General features: G+C 36.8%; 1 protein-coding gene across 1 annotated transcript in view; it reads right to left on the bottom strand.

Moving 5' to 3' along the window:
- The window catches only part of Xrn1 (5'-3' exoribonuclease 1), a 112,746-nt gene that overhangs the window by 62,740 nt on the left and 32,191 nt on the right, over window positions 1-17,815 (bottom strand). Inside the window, exons 14-20 of the mRNA XM_031345724.1 lie at window positions 14,955-15,074; window positions 11,155-11,324; window positions 8,993-9,113; window positions 8,802-8,900; window positions 5,165-5,268; window positions 1,948-2,079; window positions 628-790 (exon numbers count right to left, since the gene is read on the bottom strand). Of these exons, the coding sequence (XP_031201584.1) occupies window positions 628-790; window positions 1,948-2,079; window positions 5,165-5,268; window positions 8,802-8,900; window positions 8,993-9,113; window positions 11,155-11,324; window positions 14,955-15,074 (909 nt within the window). The remainder of the gene's footprint in view (window positions 1-627; window positions 791-1,947; window positions 2,080-5,164; window positions 5,269-8,801; window positions 8,901-8,992; window positions 9,114-11,154; window positions 11,325-14,954; window positions 15,075-17,815) is intronic.

Genomic DNA, 17,815 nt, shown 5'->3' with positions numbered 1-17,815 from the left:
CTGGCATTCCCCTACACTGGGGCATAGAACCTTCACAGGGCCAAGGGCCTCTCTTCCCACTGATGATCAACTTTGCAATCCTCTACTATACACAATGCTGCCAGAGCAATCAGTCCCACCATGTGTACTCTTTGGTTGGTGGTTTAGTCCCTGGGAGCTCTGAGGGTACTGGTTAGTTCATATTGTTGTTCATCCTAAGGGGCTGCAAACCCTTCAGCTCCTTGGGTCCTTTCTCTAGCTCCTTCATTGGGGACCCTGTACTCAGTCCAATGGATGGCTGTGAGCCTCTACAGGAGGCTGATATAGCTTTCTCTTTTTTTCTTTCATTGCTGAGTCTTCAAACATCTAGGACTTCATGAATGCTAGGCAAGTAGTCTGTTTCTGAGCTGTACCTGGAGTACTTTAAGAAATTTTTCTTTTGAGACATGTTTGTGCTAAGTTGTCCAGCTGTCTAGGTTGGCCTTGAACTCACTATCTGGCTTAGACAGACCTTGAACCTGTAATGTTTCTACTTCACTCTCCCAAGCAGATGGGATTACAGGTGTGTGCATGGCCTTTCTGGCAGGACTTTTTATACAGTGTGTTACAGTACACATTGAGAGAGAACTGAGATTTGGGGAACTTTACCTTAACAATAGTTTGATAAACAAAAGGAAGAATTTGTTTTGACCACTGTTTTTCTAGACGAACTTCACCATTCTGATTGATTTGATATTTACGACCTGTGAGTAATTGAGCATACACAACAGCAGATGTTTCATTTATTATTATTCCCTTTCTTCTTAGATATCTAAAGGAAGAATAAAAAAGAAAGATCTATATGTAGAAGTATGCATATAGTTCCAGTGATAATCATCAATTAAACCAATTACAATCAAACACCTGTATCATTGCAAACAAATGCATGGCAGTTCTCAACACCCTATAATGCAGTGCTCCGCAGTCTTCTTAATGCTGGGACCTTTAACACAGCTAGTTCCTTGTGGGGTGGTGCCCCCAACCATAAAATTATTTTGTTGCTATTCATAACTGTAATTTTCTTACTGTTATGAATCATAACATAAATATATCTGTGTTTCCAAGCATCTTAGGTCACTCCTGTGGAAGGATCACTTAACCCACTGAGGGGTTGTGATCCCCAGCTTGAGAACTGCTGCTAAAAAACCTTTGATGGCACTGATTTTAGTCTATGGATTATTTCTCCACCGATTTTGTGACTGAATAATATATTAATCTGTAAAAACTCCACATTCAAGGAAGGCTAAACACACACACACACACACACACACACACACACACACAAACACACACACACAAAATAATCGTAAGGAAAAATTTAAATTTAAAAGAGAGTGAAAAAAAGGTATTGTGAAACTCAGCAGACAGAGGAGGATCTCAATGTTCCTCACTGCCAGGGCGCAGTTCTTACTTAGATGTGATAGAAACTTTACATGGCTACCTCTTCCTTACAGAGTCATTTCCTTTCAGTTAAAATTGGCAGACTTTTAAACACTCCAATCTTACTCTTTTTTTGAATGGCTTGAGTGATTGAGCAGGCCTTGAACATACTGAGCTATGTCCCAGCGCTGGTCCTCTTTATCTGCATCTCTGAGGCATAGATATGACACTGTGCTAAGAGGAGTGAATTAGTCTCACAATCCTCCTGCCTCAGCTTCCTGAGTGTGGTAATTAAAATTGTGTGCCATCACATTCAACTACATTATTTTTTAAAAATATATTTATTTAATGTGTATGGATTTTTGCCTACATGTTTGTCTGGGTACTATGTATGTGCACGGTGCCTGTGGTGACCACAGTTAAAGAATGAGTGAGCTGCTGCATGGGCACTGATAACTGAACCAGGGCCCAACTCTGTTAAGAGAAGCCAGTGCTCCTAATGTCTGAGACATTTCTCTAGCTATCAACCACATTCTCTATGATACTCACTGTTCTGAAATTCCTTGTATTTCTTTAGTCCAGTTCGATTGTTCTTTATCTGTAAGTTGGATGACTTTAGATGGTGGGGCAGTTTTTCCCAAATAAACTTTCTGTGTTCCAGGAGGTTCTTCTATGTAAAACCTTAGAAATAAAAACAATGTAAAAATTATATAAGCCCAAACTTGTGCTTTAATGTAGAGTTAATGGAGAGTTAGTGTTCAGAGTAAAAAAAATTTACATGGTGCAATTGCAAAACCCCAAATCTGCAAACTCAAACCTTTATTTTTTTTTAAAATACAATAATATAAACTAGATAATAAAGATGTGTGGAAATGTCCTATGTTTTCATGTTGGTATGCCCCTGGATGCCCAGCAACTTGAGTAACTGGGGAAAAGGATATCTTGATTCCATTAATTTGAGACCAGCCTACACAACACAGCAAGATCCTGTCTCACCTCAAGAAAAGATGAAATATTTAGGTATAAACAGAACAAAATGCATATATTATCTGTATAATGAAAAAAATAGAACACTAATTAAAAAAATCAAAGCTTTAAATAATGAAGAAGCATATTGCATTCACGGATTAGCAAAAGTATCAAACTTCCCCAAATTCATTATAAAATTTTTTCTTTTTCTTATTTTTAAGCTCCCCTTATCCCATCTCTTTTCTCTTCTCTTCCCACATCTTTCTTTCAAGACAGGGGACAGCTATGTAGTACAAGCTAGCCTTGAACCTCCTTGTACCCTGGGCTAGCCTTAAATTTGTAGAGATCTTCATGCCTTAGCTTAGAGTGCTGGGATTATGAGTATGACTGATTATGTCCTTTATATTTAATAAAATTTCTATTAAAATGTCTTCAATATTCACAGATATAGAACAATCTGTCTTAAAGAAGAATCAAATTAGAAGAGCTAAAACCATTTTAATGATTTCTTAAAAGATGTATTTATTTATTTTATGCATATGAGTACATACTGCAGCTGTACAGATAGTTGGGAGCCTTCATCTGGTTGTTGGGAATTGACTTTTAGGACCTCTGTTCACCCCAGTTGACCATGCTTGCTCAGGTCAGCCCCGCTCCCTCAGTCCCTGCTCGCTCTGACCCAGAGATTTATTTATTATTATAAATAAGTACACTGTAGCTGTCTTTAGATGTTCCAGAAAAGGGCATCAGATCTCCTTACGGGTGGTTGTGAGCCATCATGTGGTTGCTGGGATCAGAACTCAGGACCTTTGGAAGAGCAGTCAGTGCTCTTACCCACTGAGCCATCTCACCAGCCTCAGTTTTAATGATTTAAAAAAGAAAATGGTTTAAGAAAAAAATGTCAAATGCACCACTTTTATGTTAAGACTTGGCATATGGTTATAGTAATCAAGAAATTGGAATAAAGAGTTCATAAACATGAGTAGATTAGAGAACCAGAAAAACATCCACACAAATACATTCAGCTGTCATGGTTGCTGTCATGCCAGGGCTCTGTGCATAGTAGATAAAAGCTCTCCCATTGATCCAGATTCTCAGGCTGTAACTTTTGTTTTCTATTATTTTTTAAACATGTATTTCATTTTTATGTGTAAAGTATCAAAGTCTGCATGCATGTATTTGCCCTGAAGAGGCCTGAAGAGACTTTGGATCCCTGCAACTGGAATTAGCGATGGCTGTGAGAGCAGGAACTAAACTCAGGTCCTCTGCAAGAGGTAAGGGCTCTCCACTGCTGAGGACTCTCTCCAGCTGCTCTAGCCATCTTTTGATAAAAACAATCCAACAAAGCAAAGATAATCTTTAAGAAATGATTTTTGTGGACAAATATATTATACAACCTAAATATGTTAAATTATGCAAAAATTCATTTAAAATAGATCACTGACTTATTGTAAAAGATAATAAAACCATAAAATATTTTAAAGAAAATATTAGCGATCTCGACTACATCTAAAAGAGAGAACTAAAGTTTACTGATCCAAAAAATGATCCTCAAGATTTCTCACAGGAAACTAACACCAGTGAGAGCAAAGACTCAAATGACAGCGGCTTTTTATTAATGTCGTCGTTAAAAAGCACGCTAGGGAATGTATGCAGTGCTAGGAAACTGTGTCCCCTAAAAGGAGAGTGGACAAATGACTGGCCTTCTAAAATCAAAAACCGATGTGTGAAGATACTTTTTGGCATGTAATAACCAAAAAATAACAACCCTGATCCAATTTCTTTAAACAAAACTTAGTTTTAGTTATACACAAGTAAGAAAGATGACAAGATTTATATGAAATAAATTTAAAGTGAGAAAGATCTGCCTAACTATTCATTGATTAAGAGAATATGAATGTAAATAAAATGGCTCAAATTATTCTTAAAAAATAAGACAAGGGGGACTTGAGAGAAGGTTCAGTATTCAAGATGGCTGCTCTTCCAGAGGACCTAGCCTTGATTTTGAGCATTCATGTGAAAGCTAATAACTATTTAAAACTCCAGTCCTATACCCTCTTTTGGTCTTCACAGACAACAGTTATACACATGACACAAAAACATATCTGCAGGCAAAACACCCATATACATACATAAAATGAATGAATCAAAACAAAACAAAACAAAACCCAATCAATCAATCAAACAAACCAACCAAACAAACCACAAGGCAACATAGTGTGTTCCAGATAAGCCAAGGCAACACAGCAAGCTTCTGACTCATTGCTTTGTTTTAAAAAATAATGTACTACCTATTTTAGCAGGTAGAAGCACCTTATTGCACAGGCCAGATAGCACCCAGAGTCTATGGCAGAAGTAGAGAACAAACTACCCAATGTTGTCCACCGACTTCCACTGCACCCCCGTCATCCATTATACATATACACATACATACTAAATAAATCAGTATATTATTGAAATAGAATCTGGGAAGAATATAGAAAATGAAAGGCTATATATGTTACTAATTATCAGAAAGATAAATATACTTGCTAAATAATACAATGGTTACTGCTTGGAAAAGAACTAGGTTATAAAACCTCCAACCTATTAAGAAGAAAAGAAACTAACACAATATAATGAATCTAATACATTCCAAGCAATGCATAAAATTAAGTGTCAACAGTGGTTGACATTCAAATGGTGTATCATTTTGGACCACAGTATAAATGTTCTTATAATAATTTTATCATTCAAAATAAACACGTTATGAAAGAGCAAAGCAAATTTAACAGAGGAACCATAAATTGTATCTTACTTAGTTTCACCATCTGATACTGCCACAACTCTGGCTTCTTCAAGATGAGGCCAGTTAACAAAGACCGACTTTCCCAGCACTGATGAAGCTATGTTCTCTATACTCTAAAAAGCAAAACCAGAAAAGTTCATTCATGGTTTAAGTTCAAGAGAAAACTTTTCAGAGGCAAATTCTGCAGTTCCATTTAGCTTAAATTGTAAAATGAATGAGATGGATTAGTGATGACAAAATTCCTTTAACTAGGAAAATTCTGAATTTACTTGTTAGATTCATATTTATCTTTCTTACTTCTCTGATAAGAAAGGAGACTGAAAAGAATAGTAGTGATGTCTCTTTAGATTCATTTTGGTTGATACTTAAGGCAGCATCTAAGAAATATAAGAAAAAGAAGTTTCTCATATCACTACGTGGCATGTTAACAAAAACGAACATCAGATTTGAAGTTAGGGGACACAGTTCCAAATTTTGGTTTTATTCCTTTCAGAAAATTTAATTAAATTATATTTTCCTTTATGAGCAGAATAGATAATGTCTTCCATGAACTGCTGAAAATAAAGAAAAAATATACATAGTAGTGTAAAATCCTGTAAAATATTCTACATTAAGTAGTATCTTAAGTAAAATTTCAGCTTTAAAAAAACCTAAAATTTAAACATAAATTTTATTTATCTTTAAAATTACATTTAAGGTTTTTTTGTTTGCTTGTTTGCTGTTTGTTTTGAAACAAGAAAGGACTCTTGAAGTCTAGGATGGCCTAGAACTTGCTAAGTACAAAGGATTATGTTGAATTTCCTGCTTGCACTTACCAAGTGTTGGGGTTATAGATGTGCCGTTTAGTATGGTTCTGGGGATCTGAGCTAGGGCTCTGCGCATCCAGGAAGGCACTCCACTAGCAGAGTTACATCCTAAGCTGAGCTGGCAGATGCTTTCTTAGCATTCACACAGCCTAGTTCAGCCCTTACTACTACATAACAGGGCACAGTGGGGTTTGCTTTTTATCCTAAACTTGGGAAAGAGGCAAGAGGATCAGGACTTCAAGGTCATCCTCACTTTTTTAGGGAATTTGAGGCCAGCCTGGGATACATTATATCCTGTCTCATAACAGAAACAAATTTTTTTTTTGAAAATTTCTTTTATTTTCTTTATTTACATTTCAAATGTGAAACAAAAATTTTTAAGCAATGAGTTGATTATTTTTATATTCTGCTCAATAATCAGATTTTTCTTAAAGTGAATATCTAAAACTACAGAAAAACAATGCTGTCAAAGAAAGCAAGTTTCAACACTAGAACTAAGTTCCCTCAATTATTCTTTCCTTTGTCTATATTCATTTTTTCTCTCAGCCCCTTATTTTCAGTTAAGTTTTGAAAAAAAAAAAGCACCTTTCTGTCCCAGATTAATTCTTTCTGAAGCTTGAAGTGAAATCCACTATTATGTCACATGCGATGTTGCTATTATATGAATCCTTTTCCATTTCAAAAGCAGGAAGAAACCCCAGGAGTTCTATGTTCTCTGTAGATATATCTTCCACATCTTTGCCTACAGTTATGCTTTCAGCTCTCTTTGTACTAATAAAGTCGTTTTTTTTTTTTTTTTTTTTTAAATAAAAGTCTCCCTTTTACTTTTGTTGAGACAGGGTTTTGATATGTAGCTTTGATTGGCTGGAAACTATGTAGACCAGGCTGGCCTTATACTCACAGAGATCCACCTGCCTCTGCCTCTGGAGTGCTGGGATTAAAGACACGTAGCAGCTAAGAAAGTCCATTTTAATTTTATGTGTACATGACTGGTGTGAGGTACTCATGGTGGCCCGAGTGGGCACCAGATCCCAGGAGCTGGGGTTAGAGCAGCTGAGATGGGCGCTGGAACAGCAGTCTAGGCCTGCACAAGGACAGAAAGCACTCTAAGTGCTGGGCTGTCTTTCTAGCTCCAACCACAGACTCTTCTTTCTCCCATCTTTAAGAATTGAACTTCTGCACTCATCAATTCACTGCAGTAAAATTCAGACACTGTTTCAGTTTTTACTTTCCTTCAAGGTTTTACAAACATAAAGCTTTGGCCCCAAGTCTTTGTGATGCCATTTAACTTGGGAATCATTCTTTGTAATTTCTGTGTCCTCAATGTCAGCTAAACTGGTTCCTTTGCAGTCTTTATTATTGTGGGTACTTAATTTTTTCCCTTTCATTTGTTTTTGTTTTTTTTTTTTAAAGATTTATTTGGGCTGGAGAAATGGCTCACAGGTTAAGAGCACTGGATGCTCTTTCAGATGTCCTGGATTCAATTCCCAGCAATCAATCACATGATGGCTCACAAACATCTATACTGTGATCTGGTGCCCTCTTCTGGCCTGCAGGCATACATGTAGGCAGAACACTGTATTCATACTAAATAAATAAACAAGTATTTTTTTAAAAGTCTTATTTATGTGTATGAGTGTTTCGCTAACATCTATGTATGTTCACACCAAATGTGCTTAGTGCCTACAGAAGCCACAAGATAGTATTAGATACCTTGGAACTGGACTTATAGATGTTGTAGATGCTTGGAACCAAATCTAGGTCTTCTCCAAGAGTGACAATTCAAGTCATCTCCCCAGCCCAGGTATTCTCTTTAATGTTGAGATTGTGAACATTGAGTGTAACCTTGTTTTGGGAAATAAATTTCAAGGCCTCAGCCATCAGTCATCTGCTGGGAACTTACCCTAACAACATCTCTCTCCAACCTCTAGCTTGAGGAATTTAAGTGTATCAGCAGCTTTTGAAACTGAGTTCCATCTTTGTGAAACACTGGTCAAGAAAGGTTACGAGGATAGCTCTAGTTAGTTATCTTAGTAACCACCTTAAGATTTGATCATGATTAATCTCCCAAACCAACAACTTCAGTATTTTAACTTTCCTTGTCCAGCAAGCTAATATTACAGCTCAGTCACAGTTACTATTGTCCTAGACCTATTGTTACTTTACTTATATCCTTACCAATTAAGGCTACAAACTCTGAATTTGTAGGTTTTACTATTCTTTTCTTCTTTTTTCAATTTACTCTAGAATATTGCTATCAGATTAATCTTTATGGTGATATTACGGGCAGTGGTGGCGCACACCTTTAATCCCACCACTTGGGAGGCAGAGGCAGGCAGATTTCTGAGTTCGAGGCCAGCCTGGTCTACAGAGTGAGTTCCAGGACAGCCAGGGATATACAGAGAAACCCTGTCTCGAAAAATGGGAAAAAAAAAAGAAGATATCAATTTCAAAATAACAGCCACAGGAGTAAATACAAACTCCTTAGCCTGGTATTCAATATCCTCCATAAACTGCTTCAGTTTTCTGTTAGATATAAAGGTTAAAAAAAAAAAAGATAACGCATCATAGCTATTTATTCTGAAGTTGAGAATACTTCAACAAGAATGCTTTTCCCTCCCTGTCCTAACATCTCTCAGCACCTGGCTCGAGCCTCTGCTCATAATATGTCCCTAAGCACCAGCCAGCACAGTTTATCTCCTCTTCAGATGTCATTCATGGCACTACTTAGGAAGGCTTTTAGGACCATTTTTAAAGTTGAATCTGAGTTATGGCACATAAACAATTTGGCAGATATAAGCAGTTTTATGCATGGCAAATATTCTATAAATAGTACTTACAAGTTCATCTGGTTCTGCATTCACTGAAATTTCCAACATCAAGTTTTCACCACGACTACTCTGCTGGAATACTTGAACACCACTTTTCTTCAAAAAAAACTTTAAAAGAATTCAAAAATTTTAATTTTAATTCTTTATAATCACTTCACTTTTAATAAAGTGAAAAAAGTCTGAATTAAATAGCCACTGACTTTATGTTTGATGTGTTTCAAAGTAGGGAATCCACAGAAATATAATGCCTTCTGGTCAACCCTTGTTATTTTGTTCTTGTTTATGTCTACTCGCCAAGCATCTAATGATATTATTTTATACCTAGAAAATAAATCAAAGTATTAAACTTAAAATTCAAACATTATAAGCAATTATAGCTTTCAACTTTTTCTTGATTATTTCACAAGAATCACTGTTCCTTTAAAAGAGAGACGTGTGGTGGCACATATCTATAATTCCAATATGTGAGAAGCAGAGGCAGGAGATGACAAATTCAAGGTCAGTGTGAATTACAGAATGAGTTCTAAGCCAGCCTAAAAAAGATAGTGAGGCCCTATCTAAATAAACACCACCACTGGCCAGGCGGTGGTGACGCACTCCTTTAATCCCAGCACTTGGGAGGCAGAGGCAGGTGGATTTCTGAGTTCGAGGCCAGCCTGGTCTACAGAGTGAGTTCCAGGACAGCCAAGGCTACACAGAGAAACCCTGTCTTGAAAAAACCAAAACAAAACCAAAACAAAACAAAAAAACCAAAAAAAAACCAAACCAAAAAACAAAAACAAAAAACCCGCCACCACTACCAGCAACACAGACACACAGACACACAAACACACACAAATTATTCCTTCACAGAAAATATGGGCATAGTAGTTTGTACCTATATTCCCAAACTAGGGAGGCTGAGGTAGGTGGATGGATTGTTCTGAGTTCAGAGCTGTTCTGAACTATAGAATAAAATCCTGTCTCCCACGAAAAGCCAGCCAGCCAACCAATCCAACAAGAAACAGATGAGGAGCAATGAAGTGGGTAAAGGCACTTTCTAGGATCCACACGGTAAAAAGAGAGAACTGACTCCCAAAAGTTGTCCTTTGATCCTTTAGCATACTTGTTCATAAGCACACAAGCATCTGAACACATACATATACACATACACACTCACATGCAACACAAATATAAAAAAAACAATGAAAAATATTATGACAAAAACCCTGAAGTAAAGCAAAGATAAACAAAGAAATAAGAGCAATCTAGCTTCCCTGTTGTTACTAGTCTAGATACTATTAGCCCTGTAGATCACTAAGTTAAGGTTTTTTTATCCCACTAATTTAGGACAAGCTACATACAATTTATTTTTAATAACTGAGGGGCAAGGAGATGGTTCAGGCAGTAAAATGCTTGCCTCTCAAACTTGAGGACCTAAGTTCAATGCCCAGCATGCACTTAAAAGGCAGGTGTAGTAGCATGTCTCTGCAATCCCAGTGCTGGGGAGCTGGGACAGGAGGATCCCTGCAGTTGTTGGCTAGCCAGTCTAACGAAATTGTTGACTTCCAGATTCAGTGAGAGAATCTATCTCAAAATAAATGAATAAATGAATAAATACAAGTACAGAATGAGTGAGAGAGATATCAACCTATACTCATACTCATATACAAAGGGAAACAAAGCACAACAGCAATCTCTTTCATGTTCTAAAAGATTAACATTTCATAATCTATTTATGTTTCTTTTTATTTTTACAAAAAATAAATACTACAACTGAAAATGTTCACTTTGCTGTTATATACAAACATTTTCAGGAAGGTAAGAAAAGAGAAAAAAATGAGAGTGGAATTTTAATGGGAAGAGAATGAAAAAAACAGATCGAAGGAGCAAAATAGAGGCTCTTGATTTTTCTGTGGCTGAGTAGTGGATGGTAGTAAAAAGGTGAGTTAGAGTATCGTAATGCTGGGGACAGAGCTGAGTTAGGGTGTAATGCTGGGGACAGAGACATGAACAATGAAAGCAAAACTATACAAACATTTAAAACAGAAATTGTCTATAAAGTACAGAGATATACTAGGAAGAAAGAGTATCTAAATGTAGGAGGAGGGGGGAGAGTAAGCACCTGCCTAGGGAGGAGAATGACATGACCAATGGAGAGAGTGCTTAGTGAGCTGAGACTGGGACACGTTATGTTGTTGGTTTTGAACTCCTGGGCTCAAACAAGAACCTTCTACCTCAGACTCCTAAGTAGCTGGGACTATAGGCTTGAACTATTATACCTAGGCTATTAGATATCAACTGACTGTCACAAAATATTAGATATTCAAGCCTGTGTTTGTGTGTGAGTTCTATTGTTGGTAAAGTGACCAAATACCATTACCTTGTACAACATCGTTCTATGGCAGGGAACTTTTCTGGCCACGGAGAGGAGTAGGTGAACTCTGTGTCTCTATCATACCAGCACATTAGGCACTCACTGTGTTGGTTTCTTTTTCTCTCTTCTTTTTTGAGGGAGTGGTTACATGTCTCCATGGCTTCTAACAATCGCTTCTGATATAAATAACAGTAAGAGATTAAAAAAAATCCAATAATCTCAACATACAGAAAAGTATTTTCTCCTCTGTATACTATCTTGCTCTGAAAAAAATAAAATCTTGGGCTGATGGGGTGGTTCAGCAGGCAAGGGTACTTGCTGCCAGTCTGATGACCTGAGTTCAGTCTCTGGGACACATTTGATGGAGGGAGATAATCAACTCTCACAGGTTGTTCTGACCTCTACCTGTGCAACATGTCATGAATGAGTGCATGCATACACATGTGTGTGCACACACATACGTACACATACACAGCAAATAAAAGCAAAACAAGAGTTCAGTGTCATTCTTAGGTACATATCAAGTTATGCACTTGCCTGTCTTAAAACACCAGAGACAAAAATAAACAACAAAAGGTCCAGAGAGAAGAAACTACTGAGTAAGAAGGCAAATCAGAAGCTACCAGAGTGTAAAGAAAGCTTAGGATAAGAAAAAGTAGTCATATCCAGAGACAGAAAAAGAGATCTTGAAAGACAGGTTATGAATTAAAAAGAAATATGCTGAGCTGGGCATGTGGTGCTATCAAGAGATAAAAGCTACCAAAACTAAGAATTAATAAAATAAAAGGAACTGATATAAAAACTAAAAGCATAGGCTTGTTCATAAACATTTAAGTTTTATTTGTTCAATAATTTACTGATTTGTACACATACACAGGCATGCTTGCTTGTGTGAGAGGTTAACAACAATGTGCCTTCCTCTAGTACTCTCTACTTGATGACTGGTTTTATTTTCAGTTTACTTATGTGTACAGGTGTTCTACTTGCATATAAGTTCATGTGCTATGTATGTCCCTGTTGCCTGCGGAGGCTAGAGGAGGGCATTGGATCCCCTGAAACTGGAGTTACAGACGGCTGTGAGTGGCCATGTGGGTGCTGGAATTGAACCCAGATTGCATGGAAAAGCAGTCAGTGCTCTTAATTGCTAAGCCATCTCTCTAGTCCCATTTTTATTTTTTTAAATTAAACTATTATGTGTGTGTGTGTACACATGTACATAGATGCATACATGCTGTGGCACATGTGTAGGGAGTCAGATGAAAGAAAAGTAAGAAAGAATTCACGATTCAATATAGAAAACCAGTAAACCTTTAACACTAGTAGAGGAGAAAAAGAGAACAAAACCTGGTCCAACCAACCTGGATTACATTAAACAAACAAACCACCATGACCAACACCCAAAACACTAAGAAAACTATAGAAATTAGCAAACCTTTTTCAGTAATAACCTTAAATGTAAATAAAGAAGGAGAAGGAGAAGAAAAAGAAGAAGAAAGGGGAAGAAGAAGAAGAAGAAGAAGAAGAAGAAGAAGAAGAAGAAGAAGAAGAAGAAGAAGAAGAAGAAGAAGGAGGAAGAGGAGGAGGAGGAGGAGAAGGAGAAGAAGAAGAAGAAGAAGAAGAAGAAGAAGAAGAAGACGAAGAAGAAGAAGACGATGACGACAACAACAACAAGAAGAAGAGATGCAGACTATAGCTGACTGGACTGAAAAACAGGACCCAACTGTTTGTTTTCTCCAAGAAACACCTCACTGGCCAAGGCACCCACAAATTGTGATCGGAAGGACTCGAAGTCGGCCTGTCAAGTGAATAGAAGAAAAAAAGCTGATACATAATCTCATATTTGAAAGGGTAGATTTCAAGCCGAAATTAGAAAAGATAACAAGACCATTATATATTATAAGGGAAAATTAATCAAGATGATATAATGATTGAGATACATCCACTAAATGTTTCAGCTCTCAATTTCATAAAATAAACACCAATAGGCATAAAAAGTCTCACAGGTCTTCATAGGATAATAGTGATGTCTATGATGGCTACTTGTGGTTGTCAACTAGACTATATCTGGAATGAACTATAATCTAGATTGAATTACAGTCTAGAATGCAGGGCACACCTGTGACAAATTATTTTTGCTTAGGTGAATCCACTTCTAGAGCTGACCTTTGAGATTGGAAGACACATGTTTGGTGTGGCTCTTGAGGAGGGAAGACACACTTTAATCTGGGCCACATCTTCTGCTGAAAGTCTAATTAAGGACATGGAAGGAGGAAGCTTGCCCTCACCTTGCTAGCATGTCTATTCCTTCACTGGCATTGGAACCTAGTTCCTTGGAATTTTAACATAAACTGAAGATCGGTAAGACATCCATCCTTGTGGACTGAGAAACTACAGCCAGCCATTGTTGGATTAGCTGGAGTGTAGTCTGTAAGTAATTCCAATAAATCTCACATCTATACTCATTCTATAAGTTCTCCTTCTCAGAACCATGACTAGTACAGATGACTTTAGTATTGTATTCTTATCTATACAAAAATTAACAGAGAAACTCCAGAGTTAAGCCATACCAAGACAAAATAGATGTGTGAGATATCTCCCTACAAGAGACATCAAATATATATTCTTAGCAACCCATGGGACCATCTCTAAGACCACATTCTAGGCCACAAATATAAAAGCATGCAGGTGTGCCGCATCAGACCCAGCACTTGGGAGGCAGAGGCTAGAGGGATAGTTTAAGGTTATTCTTAGCTACACAACAAGTCAAGTCTGGACTATGAGACCATCTCAAAAAGCCATAAAAGAGTGACTCAAAATAATTCCTTGTATCTTGTCAAATCATAGTGGAATGATACTAGACCTCAATAGCAAAAAGAGAAACTAGGAAAACCACACAAATACATGGAAACTGAATAATATAGACTTGCATGAAGTGGGCAATTGAAGAAATCATGTAGGAACTTTAAAAGTTTCTACAATCAATTTAAAATAGAGGTACAACATAGTACACATTCTGGTGTATAGCTAAGGAAGTTATAAGATGAAAATTGATGACTACAAGTACTTACATTAAAGAAGAACATCAGTTATCTCAAATAAACAACACTTCAAGGCTTTAGAAATGACAGAACAAGACAAACAGTAGGTAGTGAAGACTTTTGGAAAGGACCCCATGAACATAGGATATGATCCCAAGAATTCAAAACCAAGATTGAGCAAAATTAAGATATTTTTGATAGTAAAGAAAGCAATCTGAAAAGTTAAGATAGCCTATAAAATGGAAGAAAATCTTTGGTAACTATACATCTGATAGGGGATTAATATCTAGAATCTATAGTGACTCTCAAAAATTACATAGGAAAAAATCATTAATAAGTAGGAAAATGAACTGGACAGACAGTTCTCTAAAGAACCAATCCAAATAGCTAATATATGAAAACATGCTCAACAGTCTTAGCCATCAGGGAAAGAGAAATGAAGAGAACTCAGAGTCTATCTCACTCCAAGTAGAATGACCATCATCAAAACAACAAATAATAGGGACTGGGGAAACAGCTTAGTTGGTAATAGATATAAAAACCATCAAGATCTGAGTCTGATTCCTAACTTGCCGATGTAAAAGGCTGGGCAAATGGTAGCACACACTTGCAATCTAAGTGCTTAGTAGGAAGAGACAGGAAGGTCCCTAGGAGGCAAGCTTCAAAAACTAGGTGTCTGATGGTATCTGAGGAATTCCACCTAAGATTATCTTTGCCTGCCCCAAATAAAAGATTAACTGTTTATATGTAATTATTTCATATACTGACCTCATCAATAAAGGGTATTAATACCACAGCTTCCCATTCCTGTTGCTTCCCATTTAGATCAGTTTTAAAATCAGGTGGATAATATTCTATAATTGGTGAATCTTCGCTGGTCATCAAATGCTGTGAAAATATAAACAGGAAAGCTGAGATATGAGAGACAATTATAAATATAACTTTTCATTAATGTACTTAAAACATTTCCTTACTTTACTAGGTTGCAACAATGTATTTAAGTACATTATAATTTTCCTTTTTTCTGAGACAGCATGTCACTAGTCTTGAAGTTAAAATCCACTTGGTCTTAGCCTCCACTGTTGGGATTACAAGCCTGTGACAGTTTGTTTAGCAAACGGTAAGAATTTCAACTGTATTGCTACTCATTCTTCCTGTTTCTTTAATTTAGTTATGGAGCAAAACTACCTTTACTATGAGTTATTCTCACTCTCTCTTTTAATCCCTGTCTTGAGACATAATATAAGTAGTCTAGGGTAGCCTTGAACTCAGGTGCTGCCGTCTCAGCCTCAAGAATGCTTGAATTATAGGTTTACACCCCCACCCCGGCTAATATTAGCTTGAATTCTGTCAGTTTTACTTAGAAACTTTTTTTAAAAAAAGATTTATTTATTTAAGGTACATGAGTACACTGTAGCTGACTTCAGACATACCAGAAGAGGGCATCGGATCCCATTACAGATGGTTGTGAGCCACCATGTGGGTGCTGGGAACTGAACTCAGGACCTCTGGAAGAACAGTCAGTGCTCTTAACCACTGAGCCATCTCTCCAGGCCCTAGAAACTTTTATTACAATTATGTATTTGTATGTATGTGCCCATGTGTCATGGTGCACATGTTCATGGTGTGTGTTATGGAGGTCAGAGGACAACTTGTAGGAGTCAGTTCTCTCCTTGACTATGTGGCCACTGGGGATTCAATTCACCAGGTATGGTGAGATTCTTGCCAGCCCCATTTTATTTTTCTATTGCCTATTCATTTTATAAGATGTACCACTTAACTTCTATTTTCTTACTTATAAGTTCAGTTCATTTGCTTTCACACATTTTCAACAGTTCCCCACCTCAAACTCAAATTAATTTCCTTCCATTCCTTAACCAATTGATTCTAGTAATACGATTACTAGTATCAAAATAATTTTAAAGTCGAATCCAAGACCCATAATGCCATTAATAAAAAGCTGATAACATAGATTTTATTATATCTTATAAGGTAGACAAAGAAACCATATCAGTGTCTTATGCAAAAAAGCATTAGAAAATGAAAAGGGAAGGTTAAAAAAATTAAAAATAAAGTAGCACATTCCTAAGGAGATAGTCTAAAATTTAATTGCTATTGCATGAACACTAAACAAATGTGCTTAAAATATACGTATTAGCTAACAGTGGTAGGTTATCAAAGCTTAATGTAGCTGAAGAAAAAACAAGACATCAAAGATACATATATATGTATTTTTGTTTGTTTGTTTGTTTTGTTTTGTTTTTCAAGACAGGGTTTCTCTGTGTAGCCCTGGCTGTTCTGGAACTCACTCTGTAGACCAGGCTGGCCTCAACTCAGAAATCCACCTGCTCTGCCTCCCAAGCGCTGGGATTAAAGGTGTGCACCACCACTGCCCAGTGACATCAAAGATATTTAAGAAGGGCTATGACAATGTTAAAGAAGCAATGAGTGTATGTGTTTGTACCTACCCCATGTTGTAAGACCATAATCCTAGAAAAACTGAATAACAATTACTTTTACAATCTGTTTAGTAAGCTTAATGTGACTTCAGAGACCCTGCCTTCCTCTTGTTATATGAAATATGTTAACAAGAGAAAAGTCCTCCAATTAGTTAAATGGAATGATGCTTAAAATATACCTATATCCTGAGGCACTGCTGGTGATAATGATTCACTGGAATTGTCCTCACTTTAATAGAGGATTTAAGAGAACAGGAGTAAAAGAAAAAGAATGAAGAAAAAAAAGAGAGAGAGAACAGAAATTCATGTTTAAATATGTAGACAAGATGACATTTTATCTGTTTTAGGTTAATTTCTTCATGTAGAAATAAAGATGTGCTTAAACTGTTGAAAATGAATAAACTGGGTACTAAAAAGTTTATAGAGCTTGCATTAAAAAAAAATCAATAAAATGTAGGGTCCATCTCATGTGTTCTGTGAAGAAGCACCAATAAAAAGCTAATGGCCCAGGTAGGAATTGAAGAGTTGGGAAAGAGTCAGGAGAGACAATTCCATCCCCCAACCAGAAAGAAGAGGAGACAGACAGAAGTAGCTGAGAAGGGGAAACCAGTCCCGAAGCTGAACTTAGCTTAGAATAAATGGGATGTTAAGTTGAGAATTAATGGGGAACCAGCCAGCTTTACGGCCTAGGCATTTATTAAAATTAAGCCTCTGAGTTGTAATTCAGGAACTGGAGTGTAGATGGAAAAGCACACGATTATAATTAAAAGCGAATGGATTAGTTGTCAAAGATTTGCTAAGATGGAGCATTTAACTGAAAATTAAAATGGTCAATGGTGGCACATGTCTTTAATCCTAGCACTTGGCAGGAGGATTTCTGAGTTCAAGACCAACCTGGTCTACAGAATGAGTTCTAGGACAGCCAGGCTACACAGAGAAAGTGGGAAAGGGCGGGGTGGCAGGCATGGGGAAGTGGGAGGCAACAGGGGTTTGTTTTGGTTATTTTTGTTTGTTTCTTTGTTTTTTGGAGGGGAAACTGGGAATGGAGAAATTTACATGTAAATAAAGAAAATAAAAAAAAATAAAGTTGACATTGAAATTTTAAAGTTGTTTAATTGGTATTCAGATTTGATATCACAGAGAAATGCTGATATGTGTTAAGGCCTAGCT

Source organism: Mastomys coucha, unplaced genomic scaffold (assembly GCF_008632895.1).
Source record: "Mastomys coucha isolate ucsf_1 unplaced genomic scaffold, UCSF_Mcou_1 pScaffold23, whole genome shotgun sequence".
NCBI classification, from domain to species: Eukaryota; Metazoa; Chordata; class Mammalia; order Rodentia; family Muridae; genus Mastomys; species Mastomys coucha.
Note: the sequence above shows the minus strand (reverse complement) of the source record. Positions and strands in the feature narration are given on the sequence as shown.